The 14,690-nt window shown below is 48.7% G+C and overlaps 1 protein-coding gene across 5 annotated transcripts in view; it reads left to right on the top strand.

Moving 5' to 3' along the window:
* LOC108110727 (zinc finger protein ush) overlaps nt 1-13,951 on the top strand; it is a 51,566-nt gene extending 37,615 nt beyond the window's left edge. For 3 of the 5 annotated variants that reach the window (XM_017219913.2, XM_017219917.2, XM_017219915.2), the window contains 6 exons: nt 9,423-10,354; nt 10,423-10,820; nt 10,886-11,086; nt 11,186-12,569; nt 12,639-12,781; nt 12,938-13,951. In XM_017219913.2, the coding sequence (XP_017075402.2) occupies nt 9,423-10,354; nt 10,423-10,820; nt 10,886-11,086; nt 11,186-12,569; nt 12,639-12,781; nt 12,938-13,373 (3,494 nt within the window). In that variant the 3' untranslated portion in view covers nt 13,374-13,951. The remainder of the gene's footprint in view (nt 1-9,422; nt 10,355-10,422; nt 10,821-10,885; nt 11,087-11,185; nt 12,570-12,638; nt 12,782-12,937) is intronic. The other 2 variants (XM_017219914.2, XM_017219916.2) reach the window with 1 other exon arrangement.
* Nucleotides 13,952-14,690: the final 739 nt, after the last annotated feature.

The raw sequence follows: 14,690 nt of genomic DNA, 5'->3' as shown, positions 1-14,690 counted from the left end.
GCCCTTCCACGTGCCCGTTTTTGTGCTGCGTCAGTGAAAGATTTCCAGCATACGAACACAGGGCCACAAAAGTCAGATGGAATCGGGAGTTGGGTAGCGGGGAAAGGGCGGTCGAGTGGCCAGTGGGCGTAACAGTTCGCCTAAAAAGTGGGCGTTTGTCTGGGCTAATCTTTATCTGGCTGTTGACACTCCATGGCGACGCCAAGCGACCGAGGAGCCGAGACCAGTCAGCCAACAACAAACGTGGGGAAAAGCGTGTGGCATTCCTTTGGGCCCGCTTCGCCCCTCACCCACTGGCCCTCACTTTTTTGGCCAAAGATTACCAATGCCGCACTTACATTGCCTTTCCAGCCGGCCAGATTGGATTAGGCCCTGTGGTAACTCGTTGTTGGTGGTATTCGATATCCAAAAGTTTCGTCGTTTCCTAAAAAATTCTTTCTTCCTTCATCTATTGCATAGGGTATTCTACCTTCTATCTGGCCCTGTTTCTGTTTCTTTTAGGTTTTTCTGGCTCCGCCCCTTGATGTTTGTTTGTTTGCGGTGGCTTCTGCTGCTGTTTGAAGGCCCCACCCCACCCCGACCTGCTTTTCCTTCCTTACTGGCTGGTGTATCTGGCGATGATGATGATGACGTTGCTCACTTTCGGCGCTCTTCATTTGTTGTTGCTCCTGTGCAATGTACTGTAAGCGCATCTCCCTGTCCTGTGTGTGTGTTCTTGCTTGTATCTGTGTATCTGTGAGCGCCTGCCTTTGCATGTATGTGTGTGCTTGGTTTTTATCTATGAAATTCATGAATGCTTCGGCTTATCTTGCAGAATTGCATACTTGCAGCTCTTCCCTTTCTAGCCTGGCCTTTTGGTTGGCTGCTCCTCCCGTTCCCTCTCGTCTTTTGTCCCTTGTCTCTTGTCTCTTGCCTGTTGTTGGCTGTTGGCTGTTGGCTGCCCTCTAATGGCGCTAAGTGGTGACCCCCTCTCAGCCCACCCCAATCCTCTCTAATGGCATTTTATCTATGGCATAATTTTTTATTATGTCTCCCTCTGTGGCCGTGCTGTTGGCTTAATGACAATCCAGCCGAACCAACCCGAAAACCCAGCCAAACCGAGCCACACACAGACAGCGAGTCAAATTGTTAGATAGCTTTTCGGCATGTAATTAATCATTTGACAAGGTTCGAGCTTCGCGGGGTGAGGGGCAAAGTTTTTCTATCTCCTACTTTTTTTTTTTGGGTTCACGTTCATGCGGGACGCATTGCAATTGCTGCGGGCCAAAGGCGAGTGCAACAACAACAACAACATCAGCAGCAGCGGTAATCGAGAAAAAACCATTACACGGCGTTCAAACTTATCAGCTGCGTTCCATCAACAGACAACCCTTACCGCTGCTCTGGCCCGCTTTACTTATGCTTACAAAAATATCAAGCATACGACATGTGGGCCGGTGTAAGTGCACTATAAAACGGGGAAATCGTACAGGTTGGGTGCTTACTATTTTCTGGATTTATGATTGGAAATGTAAAGCCCTTCGTTTCCTCGTTTTTTGTAGCTTTTTCTTTTTTCCGATCCATAAAGTTTGGGGTGGATATATTTTATACTATTTTAACAATAAATTACCACCGAAGAGAGGTTCCCTTTCGGATACGATGAAATATTGAGAGAAAGAAAGCGCACACTGAGAGAAAACTTATGGTAGAATCAGTAAAACAGATTTTTGCACAAAGTTTGGACATTCCAAGTTAGTTGAGGAACGTCCAATGGTGAATTTTTGCAGCATTCCTTTGTATTATTTCTATCTGCGATTTTCACGATTTTTCGCTGTGTTGGATAGCAGAAGCAGCACCCAGAGTGGCAGCCTCGTAATCCTTTTTGCGGCACGGCATTTATGAAATGTATTCCCGCCTTATCGCTGGCCACAGATCGCTGCTGGTGGTCCTCCGCCTGCTGCCTAAATCCCTCCTGACCCACGGCCCTTGGATTCTGATGATGATGATGATGATGAGTTCGACTTGGGGGCTTTGGTCATAAAATGCTCGCGTCAAGGCGAAGGAGAAGTCCTTTCTGCCTTGTCCTTGCGGTTGCGCAGACAAAGAAGTCGAGAAACGGAGGAAAGGACCTGGGGTTGGCCTCACTTTTTGCGGTGGCCATAACACCAAACACAATCCTTTGGATAAATTTTCTTATCTTCGTCGACCAGACGACGATATTATTTTTAATACAACAACCGAAATTTGTATGTTCGTGTGTGAGTGTAGCTCGTAAATGTGCGTGTCCGTGTGCGTGTGTGAGTGTGAGCGTGTGTGATTTATGCTGTAATTTTTTTATGTATATAGCAAGCATTACAGAGCTCTTTATCATTCTCCCAAAAGTGGGGGATTCTGGGAGAAGGGGTAGTACGTAGGACTGGGATGAAATTTGAATTTCGCTTGGGGACGGACTCTAATAACTTGACCTCTGTTTGCGGGCATCGTTAAGACTTATAAGGCTTTTGGTTCATTGCTCTTTGAGAAATCTAAAATCTCTTAAAACTCCTGCAACCCTTTGACCTGAATAAGGGAGACTTTTATCTGATCCTAACCCAATTTAAAATATTCCATACTTATCCTAAAAACTTCACATTATCTCAACTTCTCTCCTTTTCTTCTTACTTATACGATTATTCGATTTAGTTTTTATTGAGAAATCACTTTGGGCTGGGACCCACATCTGTCAATCAATTAGCTGAATGTCAGAAGCTCGCCTTTATCCAGCGAATTTCCTTTCTTTCGCTCGTCATCCACGTTGAACTTGGCTTTAGCAGCCACCCACTATTACTTTCCCACTTTCTCATGACTGTTTGCATTTGGCTTTCAGTCGTTTTCCAACTGCTCAGCTCACGCACGAATGACCCTCGTCATTGGTGTTGATGATTGCTGATTGGCATTGCGCCTGCTTTTTCCGGCACTTGCTGATGACTTCTGGCAGTTTGCTGGCTTGTTTGTAAAATCCAGTGGGAAATTCAATCAACAATAGAAGCGCATAAATCGAATTCTAGCCAAAGGATTTGTCGAGTCAGTGCTGTGTGCTCGAAATTAACTTCTAAATGCTGGGTGGGCTATGTTTTAATGTTCCCGACGTTCTTAAATCTTGGCAACACCTTTGGAGGTCATTACAAGTTGTTAGCAGACACTTTGCACTTCATCATCTCCAGGTTGCCCTCTGTCCCTCCAGAAGCTGGCTGGCTCCTGCATTTACGGCTTATTTGCTACCTGTCAGTCACTTGGCTACCTCCCAGCCACCACTCCTCCGCACTCCGAACTGGAAGACCAGCCCAACTCATTCGCAAAGTTGTAAACGTTTATGGTGGCAGCAGAAGAACAGCCCTCCTATCATCCTCAGTCCACGTCCTCTGGGCCTTCGTGTTGGGCCTGCTACCACTCTACTCCCCTCCCCTTCCGCTCTCGGCAGTCGCTTGCCTCCTTTTGGTTCCATTCCCCAGCTCAAAACCTGCGCCACACAGACGCACACACTTTTCGGGGCCTAATTGGTAGGTAATGATGTGTCTGACTCGCTGCTTTGTTAGTCAGTCCAGGAGGTGCACGCAGAGAAAGTTTAGTATGTTCCTTTTTTACCTTAAAATAAGATGAAAGTTGAGTTACCATGGCCTGAAACTGTAATAAGCCTGTACATAGAGGTTTTCAGTTTTAAATACTCTTTAGTGATTTTTATGACCGTTTATCTTTTTTAATATTTCCTCTTTTGCAACTCACATTGCGCACAACAGTTTCCAATTATTATTTCCCTCCGTGTACTGCAAACTGCTTTCCTCCAGGTTGCGTGGCATTTTTTGCTGCGTTGCCAAACAGGCTGGCAGTAAAACTCCGTCGGGGACTTAAATCGGGCACCCAACTTGGAATTGGAGTTGGAGTTCCTGGACTCCTTGGCGGCCTTCGGCTTTGTAGTTGGCTAACTGCCTGTTGTTGCTGTTGTCGCTGACTGCGCGCATCTTGTTAGCAAGTCGCCCCCTTTTCTCCGCCCCTGCCCATCAGCAGGTCTTGCTGTGGGGTCCTTTGTCTTGGCCCCTTTTCAGTTTGTTAACTGTCCGCGTTCCCCTCTTTTTTTGGGGCCATTTCATTCCCATTCCCATTCCACACAGCTTGCAGGCAATTTTCGCGCCTCTTTAATTTACTGTTGAAAAGAAATGGCAAACCCTTGACGCTGCCCCTCGCAGTTTTGTTGCCGTTGTCGTGATTGCCTGATGAACACATCAAAAGTCATCAGCACAGAGAGAAAAAAAACAGAGCAATGAAGTCAACACAATGCCAGACACGATTTTGGACTTGCCACGCCCCTCGCCCTCCTGCCGCCCTCACGAACTGGGTGTAACAGTAAAGCACTCCGAAGAAACAAGCTGTTGCTGTTGCTGCTGCTGCTGTCGTGTCTATAAGGGAAAATAGACCGAAAGGAAATGGAATCGCAGGCAGGGGAACATCACAATTGAATTGTGACTTCTTGGGGCAGTTGTCAGTGCTTGATTGATCTGCAGAAAGCGTGATTTGTTTACAGCAATTGCAAATGTTGCTAATGTTGCTGCGGTGCCATGTTGCTGCTGGTCGCAGTTCGACTTATGTTGCTGATGCTTCTGTTGCTGCTGCCATTTCCACTATCGAATGATGGTAATCGGGGAAAGCGACATTTATGCAAATGCCAGGCTTGTTTAATAAACGCAAATTATGAGCCCGGCAGCAACATGTTGCAGGTAACAGGCGATGGCAGATTAGCGACATTCAAACTTGCACTTGGGTCAATTTAAATTTGTGCAACAGTTGGTGGCAGTTGCACGGCAGCAACTCCTTGCAGCACAGCAACACATGAGATTGTGGGAGCAACAGGCAGCATTATTGTGTATGGCCAAGATCGCAATTGATCGGGGTGCATTGGTGTTGGTGTTGCTCTGGCTGCCCGACGACAACTGTTGCTGCTGTTGCTACTGATCAAGCGATCAGGCCAAGCAGCCAGCAACAATCGACGCTGAGCGTGCTCACACGAAATTTTCAAGTACTGTGACAATTTTCCTTCCCCTTACTCTGCCCTGTTCCCTGTTCCCTGTTGTTATCAGCGCGCCATGCAACAGCAACAGCAACAGCAACAGCAACGGCAACTACAACACAGGCAACAGCAGCAACACATCTCAACAGTTGCATCAATTGCTCAACATTGAACTCTGTGCACAGGCCCAGACGATCACCCCTTCTGGGGACCCCCTTCAGTCGCCCTGCCCCCAGCCCTTGTATCATTTGCACGTTTTTTAATTAAGACATCAAAAAGAGACTTTGACTTGGGCGATTTCGAGGAATTGCTTGCCGTCTGTCTTTGTCTGTGGCTTGTGTTTCGGTTTCTATAGATCGAAGATATAGTACCACAAAGGTTGGACTACATAAACAGTTGAGGTGGAAATAGTAGAACCTCAGAGTTTGGCTTTCGGGTAAAGATAATGGGATACTCATACCCGTATTCATATTTCATAATATTCGAAATGAAATCTGTTATGCTCTCCTATTGCACTTTAAAATCGAGTTATAGTCAACGAAATAAGTGCCTTAGGAACATTTTCTCATTGAAGAGCTAAAAGTTTGACCATAAGTGTATGCGATTCCACTCCCACAACTCGAAACCCTTAATCTCTTCCTCCCATTGACATCAGCAAGTAAGTTTGAACCAACTGAACTAAATTAGTTTTGGTCCAAATACAAGGCTATTGGTTTGAGTTTGGCGATAATACGATGAGAGGACTGAAGAAGCTACAGGGAGTACATGGTGGAGAGGTTGAAGAAGAGCCAAAATTGCTTATCCTTGGATCGAAGGAATTTTGCTCACCGGGTTCCCATAGAGACGGCTCAAAGAGGTGCTGACTATAAAAACAAGAGGTAGGAATCGAAGTTAAAGCTGGCAGAAAGCTGGAAAAAGAGCAGAGGATTCGGCGAGTAAATCACGAATAGCTTGGAAGCCCCCAAGATATGAGAATGTTGATTATTTACACGGACACACGGCGCAAAAACAGATCTGCTGGAGCTTAGTAACCCCCCTCCTCGACTGCTCCTCCTGCTGGCCAAGTGTGAAGTGAAATGAAATTTGCGAACTTTGCGCTCTTTGCATTCATTCCCCGGACGCAGAGGGGCCTTTTTCTTTTCTTTGATTAATAACAATTGATAAGCGTGGAGCTGGCCCAGAGACCTGGCTGCATCCCCGAGCTGCTGATGGCGTTGATTACCCGTGCCAGGTCCCGTAGTTCCAGTCCGCGCACTCCGCAGTCTACTTGAAATCAGAGTCCCAGTCCCGGAAACCCAAGGCAAGGTGGCAAAATTTTCGCGCGAAAATGAAGATTTCTCTTATCACAATTGGCAGCTGCAGACGTTTTCCCTTTGCCCCCTTCTTTCTGGGCTGCTCACTCACGTTTTTCAATTTCTGTTCTCCCCCAAAAATCCTGATCATCGATAGGGACTCCAGAAATTTGTTTAATTATACTCCATTGGGAATTATCGAGGCAGTAGTCCCCGCACATTTTGTGTGACTAATGAGGCAGTGGAGTCGCAGTCGCGAGTCTGCAAAATATTTGAAGAAATTCTGAACAGCACTTTGGTCAAGACTTGTGAAAGAAAAATAATGAAAAGGTGACTGGTAATCTTAGGAGAGAAGTCCTAAGCTATATACTAATGGGTCGGCTCTTACAACCATAACATAACGAATATCACTTGCTTTCCACATTTGCCGCTTCAACCCGCTCATTACACATACGCCCCAGTGGCATCTTGGAGAACTTTAAGTAGTGGCCCAGCTAGACGCACTGGCGACTTACTCCCGCCCTCCTGGGCAACACAGGATTATCCCTGGCATGCCACCATCTCCAGAAAGATCTGCCAGTGATAGCCAGTTTCGTTTTCGTTGAGCTAGGCCTTTTACTTCGATTTCAAGTTAACTGACCCCGAAACGATTAGCAGCGACGGCGGTCCGCGGTTGAAAGCCAGCGACAAATGAACAAAGGGTCGATCCCGGGGATCTGCTCCTCTCGGGGCTCCTCCGGGACCTGGGCCAAATTGTTCGATTGTTTATGGCTGCCAACAACGCCCACCGAGAGAAGTTGCGGCCAAGTGAGAAACCAGCAACAATCATCTGCCGGCTGATAAAGTGCCAGGTACCCCCCGACCTACCTCCCTCCCCCTCCCTCTGCCGCAAATGCTGTGTGTTTTTGTTGTGTCGCTTATCGGCGAGGATCGATCGCAGCTCCAGCAAGAAGAAGAGAAGAGAGACCTGAAGCTGAAGACGACGGCCGAGCTGATTCAACAAATTGATAAACAATTGTTGGCGTTGGCCGTGAGGGGATGGAGCATGAAGAGGGGCTGAAGAGAGGGGGACAGAGGGCACCTTCAACCCGCCGAAAGGTGTGTGGGGCGGCGTAACGTTACGAAACGGCTAAACAAACGATCGTCCGATCGCCGTTTCAGCGAATACTGCGTGTTCCCAGATCCGAAATCGATTTCGTATGCGAATGCGTAGCCTTGGAACTTCTACCCTATGAGTTCTTAAGGATTAGGTTGTTCTTTATTATTTCTTTTAACCTAACTTAGATGATGTTAAAAGTAACTGAACTATAAAAAATTTTAACGTTTTTAAATAAAAAGTGGCTTAAAAATCGATTAATTTCGTGTTACTGAAACCGTTTAAGTCGAGGCTTTGAGAGATTTCACTGCTCGGAACCGAAACCGCACAACAATGAAAATGAAGAGAGGGTGTTGTGATGGCACTCGCGAGACTATCTGTGGAGGAGATCTGCTGCTCCAACTGCTGCACCGCCAAGCCTGGCCTGGGCTAATCCTCGGCGGCAGAGGCAGCTGTCGCTAGGGGCAGAGCTAGGGACTCCGAGCTGGGGATCGCAGTCAGAGACAGAACCAAAACCAAGCTGAAAGCCATTGTTAGCTGTTAGTCTCCCGTTCACGCTCTATCGGCGCTCGGCCATCTCGCTGCCCTGCTCCTCTCTGCGCGGAGGCATCTTCTCCCATACAAAACACTTTACGTGTGCGGCTTATCGCCACCCAATCGAAGGCAATAAATATCTTACAAATAAGCAGAATGCCTCGGAATGCCAGCAGAGCCCTTTACTCCGAGGGCCAGCGGGGTGTTGCGATTCTTCTAACCGATTGCTCACGTGCAGAATTGTGTGAATTCGTGAAAAATCGACGGCGGCAATTAGGGCGGGCCGTCAATAGTTTGGCAACAGTTGCAATATTTCTTGCAGTGGCAGCAGCAGCGGCAGCGGCAGCAGCAACGACATCACAAACAGCAGCAATCAAAAGACTCAGGCAACAAACTTGCTTTCCACAGGAAGAAATTCTGAGATTATTAAACGAAAATTAAAAACCAAAGATTGAATTATATTTCGCCATCCAAGTTTTTTAAGAAATCCAAGCAATGTTCAAAAAAAAGGTTTCCTTGTGGTTCAGTGAGAAAATTGTTCCAGTGGCAGTCCCAAATGTTCCTGTGAAGAATATTAGACTCTGTACAAGTCTCTAATTCTCCGTCCTTGTCTGGGACTCAGTCGCTCTGAATGTGCTGACATTTCAATAGCCATCAATTGACAGGTCAACGCGCATCTTCACCAGCTTACAAGGAGGGAGTCCGTGGGCAGGAAGGTCTCCTGAAGGAGAGTTTTGGGAGCTGTGGCCCGCACGAGCAGGGCAAACATTCGCTGCGGCCGAGATGTCGAATTTCTGGCGAAGCGAGATGCAAACTGCAAACTGCGACGCTTATCCGGCGGCTCCATCTGCATGCCATGTGTGTGCCATGTCCACGTCCACTTCCACTGTCCGCCGGCATAATCTCGGCCAGCATCGCCATTGGTCGTTATAATATTTCGCCGTGGCCAAAACAGAAACAAATCAGATGTCAGTTCGGGGATTCTGGCCAACTTCGAACTTGTGCAGCGATCCGCGGGCCCTAATCATCGGTGGCCACCATGCGCTTTTCTTTTCTCCTTCCTTTTCCACCAGCGTTTTCCACGTAAGAGATGGCCAGCGTGGATAAGCTGCCCCTGCTTCCCTGCTGCTCCATCTAGGCAGCAGCTTGTCCAGTCGCCTCTTGTCGCATTGTTTTCACAGCTCTGACCACTGACAATTTGTTTGATAATAATTGCCAAAGCAGCTGTCTGACACATAGATTCCTCACGGCCGGATGCCCGAGATGGGATGCCGCGGATTCTGGGAAGCCAATTTGAGCCACTAAACTGCCATGTAACTGTCTAGCCCCGGAGAGCAGATTCCCAGGATTGTTTGGGCTGGGCCAGCCAACTCTTACGTGCTGGGAACAAATCTTTTAGATGTGCCTGTAATATTTTTTAAGCTAGCTCTTGCCAAAGTTATTTTCATAATATATGTAATATTAAATACTTTCTTTCCAGATTCCAAAGATCTTACCGCTCAAGACATGGGCGAGGAGAAACAACAGCAAATGGAGGATCAACTAGAGGATCAGCTGGAGGATTCCAGAGACCCTCAGGAGAACAACAATAACAATGATAACAACGGCGAAGAGGCTGACTTCGAAGAGCCAGAAGAGACTAATCCCAATCAGGATCAGAGTTTGGGGGAGACAGAAATGGAGCAAGACCACGACCTTCAGCAGGAGGAGCACAGTGACTTGGCTGCAACCAGTCCCAGCACTCCGCCCAGAAGTCCCTGCTCTCCTCAGCTAATTCCCAAACTTGAACAGCCTGCCACGCCCCCCTCAGAGGCGGAACCCTCCCCGTGTCCCTCGCCCTGTCCCACGCCCAAGTTCCCCAAGGTACGTTTGAATGCGCTCCTCGCATCAGACCCTGCCCTCAAGCCAGATGCCAAGGAGCTGACTTTGCCGGACTCACGTCTGTTGGCTCCGCCGCCACTCGTGAAGCCAGAAACCCAAGCTCAGTCAGAGGTTACGGAATCTCTGCTGAAGCCAGCCAGGTTCATGTGCCTGCCCTGTGGTATCGCCTTCAGTTCGCCATCAACTCTGGAAGCCCATCAAGCCTACTATTGCTCTCATAGGATTAAGGAAACAGAGGAGGCGGGCAGTGATAAGTCAGGAGCAGGAGGATCGGCAGTCGCGGGCGGAGAAGGAGCTGGCTTATCTAGCGGCTCCGCCGAACCACCAGCCAAAATGGCTAGGACAGGAAAGCAATACGGCTGCTCCCAGTGCTCCTACAGTGCGGATAAGAAAGTGTCTCTGAATCGCCACATGCGGATGCACCAGACATCGCCGGCGGCTCCGACACTTGCCAGTTTGCCAAGCCTGCTCCAGAACGGCTTAGCCCCGTCGGGAGTTACGCCCAGTTCGTTGGAGGACAGCCCTAGTCAAGTGAGTAAAGTGTTGAGGAGCCAGTCGCCCCTGCAGTCCAATAGTAATATTTATCAAATCCCCTCCAGCAGCAAACCGATCGCTACTGCAGCCACTGTGATATCCGGTTCAACAACATCAAGACCTATCGGGCGCACAAGCAGCACTACTGCAGTTCGCGGAGGCCGGAGGGACAGCTCACCCCGAAGCCAGACGCATCTCCTGGAGCAGGATCAGGGCCGGGTTCTGTAGTTGGACCTGGAGGAGTGTCTGCCCAGGCGACAGCGCCCGGAAAGCTAAGTCCGCTGGCCAGGAATAAGACACCTACTCCAGCAATGGTCGCTGTCGCGGCTGCAGCAGCGGCGGCGGCTGCCTCCCTCCAGGCTACACCCCACACGCATCCACCATTCTTGGCACTGCCCACCCACCCGATCATCATTGTGCCCTGCTCGCTGATCAGGGCGGCAAGCTTTATTCCAGGGCCACTGTAAGTTCTTAAAGAACCCGCTAACTAAGTTGCTCATTGTAACTACTTAAACTTTGAATCCTCAGGCCAACACCCAACTCCGGGATTGTGAATCCAGAGACCACCTGCTTCACAGTGGACAATGGAACGATCAAGCCACTGGCCACTGCGCTCATTGGCGCTTCTTTGGAGCCCGAACGGCCCTCAGCTCCCTCTTCAGCTGCTGAACCCACAGAACCCAAGAGCAGTCCACCTGAGCCCAAGCGAAAGGAGGCAGGAGGAAGTCGGTAAGTTAGTTTGAAACATCAGAAATACAATACATAAAACATGCCAAAAGACTGAACAAATCCCTGAATACCACGTAAATCTTCGTTTACTTTCTCCAGGGAATCTGCGCCATTAGATCTCTCGCTGCGTAGGTCCCCAATCTCCCTGAACTCACTAAGCCTGCGGCAGCGCCAACTGCGCAACGCCCTCTTAGACGTAGAGGAAGTACTTCTTGCCAGCGGAGGAACTGGCAAGGAGAGTGCGGAGACTCCGAGAGGAGGTGGAAGTGTGACTCCTGAGCAGATCGTGTGCGCCCCCTCTCTTCCGAGCAGTCCTTCAATGAGTCCGTCGCCGAAGCGACGAGCCATTAGCCCTCGCAGTTCCGGAGCTGGTAGTGCCTCCTCCATGTCACCACCCGGCCTCAATGTGGCTGTGCCCCACCTGCTAGACATGCGATCTATGCTGCCAGCGGACTTCGGACTCTCCGAATCGCTGTTGGCCAAAACCAATCCGGAACTAGCTCTCAAACTAGCAGCGGCAGCTGCAGCAGCTGCTGTGGCGGGCAGCAGTGGAGCGACACCCTTTCCGCCCTCTCCTCTTCCTGCCCAAGCGAGTGCCGGAAATCCTGGAGGCGCAGGATCAGCAGGCAGCCAGCAACCACAAATCTATGTGAAGAAAGGCGTCTCCAAGTGCATGGAATGCAATATTGTGTTTTGCAAGTATGAGAATTACTTGGCCCACAAACAGCACTATTGCTCGGCGAGAGGTCAAGAGGGCACAGGTGAGGTGGACATTAAGTCAGCGGTTTCTCCATCCAATCCCGGAGCTGCAGGATTGGGAGCTGGAGGCGCAGAAGCTGCTTCATCGGTGGAAACCACTCCTGTGGCTTATCAACAACTGATCTGCGCAGCCTGCGGGATAAAGTACACGTCCCTAGACAACCTGCGAGCCCACCAGAACTACTACTGCCCTAAGGGAGGAGCAGCTGCTGCCCCCGCCGCGACTGCCGCAGACCCAGGACAACTGGCCATGGCAAAGGAGAAGTGCGGAAAGTGTAAGACTCTGCACGAGGTTGGCCTGCCTTGTCCGCCGCCTGTCACAAATGCCCTCGCCGCCCCCACTACCAACTCCCAGCCTGCCTCCAATAGCCTTAACAAGTGTCCTGTGTGCGGAATAGTGAGTCCCACAGCGGCGCTGGCCAAGAAGCACATGGAGATGCACGGAACTGTGAAAGCATACCGCTGCAGCATCTGCCAGTACAAGGGCAATACTCTTCGAGGCATGCGCACCCACATTCGCACTCACTTCGACAAGAAGACCAGCGACGTTAACGAGGAGCACTACATGACCTGCATCTTCGAGGAGGAGGGTTCCACACTCGTCCAGGAGCTGGCTCCCTCATCAGGGCCATCTACCACCACTGGCCACGATTCCATGGAACATCCCTCACAGATCTTCAACTGCGATTACTGCAACTACGGCTCCACCTACAAGGGCAATGTGGTGCGTATTCCCTTATCTCGTAATATTGCCGATGAATTGAAAAACTGACTGTGGACCTTTACCTTTCAGCTGCGGCACATGAAGCTAATGCATCCGCATGTGGCCATCAACTCACCTTCCATTTCCCCGGATACCAGAGATCAGGAACCGGCCTTGAACACCACTCCTAATCAACACTCGAATTCCGATGGTTCCAATGGCGAGGCAACCAGGTAAGGTTGGGAGGATACTATCTACAATCGTATCACTACATGGGTTAGTTAGGTCTCAGGTAGACGAATGTCCAAATGCTGATTTTAAGAAAAGACAAATGCCTTTACTTTAGTGCCCAGACTTAAGAATTAATTACACTTCTTTGTCTTCCATAGCTTCCATATCAAATCGGAGCCCATGGATCCCCCGCCGACTCTAAGCTTGGTACACGAGAACAACAACTCGCCGATTGTCACGCCACATATCAAAGCTGAGCCAATGGAAGTCGGCTTGGATGTGGCGCCCGGTGGTCTGGTTCCGCCGATGACCTCTCCACTAGGGAACAGTAGCGTCGCCGCCGCAGCAGCCGCCGCCGCCGAGGTGATGAAGAAGTACTGCTCCACCTGCGACATATCCTTCAACTACGTGAAGACCTACCTGGCCCACAAGCAATTCTACTGCAAGAACAAGCCAAATCGCCCAGAGGCAAGCGATAGCCCAAGTCCGAATCACATGGGCGGCGGCGTTGCCGTGGGCCTGGGCATCGGGGGTATGGTCGGCGGACATGGCCAGCAGAAGAACAAGGAAAACATGCAGGAGGCCGCCATTTGAGAGAGCCAGCTGCAATGGGAGGCGCAGCGCAAGCAGCTGGAATGGTATTACACCTGCTTCTAAGCAGAAGACCGAACCTAATCGAATCCTAAGCATAGCCCCCATTAAAATGTACACTTTACAAACCGCAACCTGTAATCGACGACAGTATTCCCGGAGAATCTCCCTGTCGCTACCCTCCACTTCCAAACGCCACTTGGGGACTGACTCCTTCGACTTACCGATCGATAGCAGTAGATATATAGAACATACACCCATTCATACATATATAGTTAACGTAAATAAATATTTAGATTACCTAGCTATATGTAGACGCATACCCATGAAGTGGGAACCATGACATATAATGCATGCCAAAGCTTACCACTTAGACAGAAACTAAACCGAGGAGAAGAAACTACAAGTTTGCAATGGATTGCGGTGAAGAAGGAGGCGAAGTATTCCTATGTAGATCCATTATTATTATGTAAATGGCTCGCTGTTCCATGTATAAGGCGATTCTAACTGTGTAATTAAACTGAATACATTATTTATTAAGTGTGTGCGACAATAAAAGTAATTAATTTATTCAACAAAAATCAAGATATTCTTATATTTTTTAAGTCTAACGAATTTTTAAGTGTTGCCGGTTCAGCGCTAGCAAAACTTTTACTTCTTGCCAGACAAGCGAGGAAACAACTCACTATATTGCCAGATCGATAAAAAAATAACAATGCTAAAGCCAAGCGCTAAATAATCAGCTGATCTCCGGAAACCAGCTACTGGTTCATGTTCGCCTGGTACTTGAATTAAAGTTTGTCTACTAAAATCTACTTAAACTCATGGTGGAAATACTAAAGTTACCTACTTCCAATTTATGCTCTCCTGGTATTTAAAACCCAATAATACGCCAGCTTTGTATTTAAAAATATGTCCCTATAGCAAGCTGTTTTAGGAGATATACCAGGCGAACAGAACTTATAGAAAGTGAGTGCCAGTCATTGAAAGCGGACTTGTTGTGGAAATAACCGTTAGTTAAAAAAATAGCTCCGACCTATCAGCTGATCGTGTTGCCAGATCGCCAAAAAAGAAAAGCCGATTAAAGCAAGAGAAGCCACCAGATAGGGATAATTATAACTTCAAGTGGCCGTTTTTAGATATCTTAAAAATACTACAAGACTACAAAATAGAATTTAAAATTAAATAAATATGGAATTTTTCGGAAACGTACGTCTGCATCTACAGGTTTTAGTCGCCCTACTCAACTGGGTGCCCTTGAGACTTAATTCGATATCATTTTCATCACAAAACCGTTGCAGCACCCTAAGGGCCCAACAT

The sequence above is a fragment of the Drosophila eugracilis genome, unplaced genomic scaffold (assembly GCF_018153835.1).
Source record: "Drosophila eugracilis isolate 14026-0451.02 unplaced genomic scaffold, ASM1815383v1 contig_2152, whole genome shotgun sequence".
Classification (NCBI taxonomy): Eukaryota; Metazoa; Arthropoda; class Insecta; order Diptera; family Drosophilidae; genus Drosophila; species Drosophila eugracilis.
Note: the sequence above shows the minus strand (reverse complement) of the source record. Positions and strands in the feature narration are given on the sequence as shown.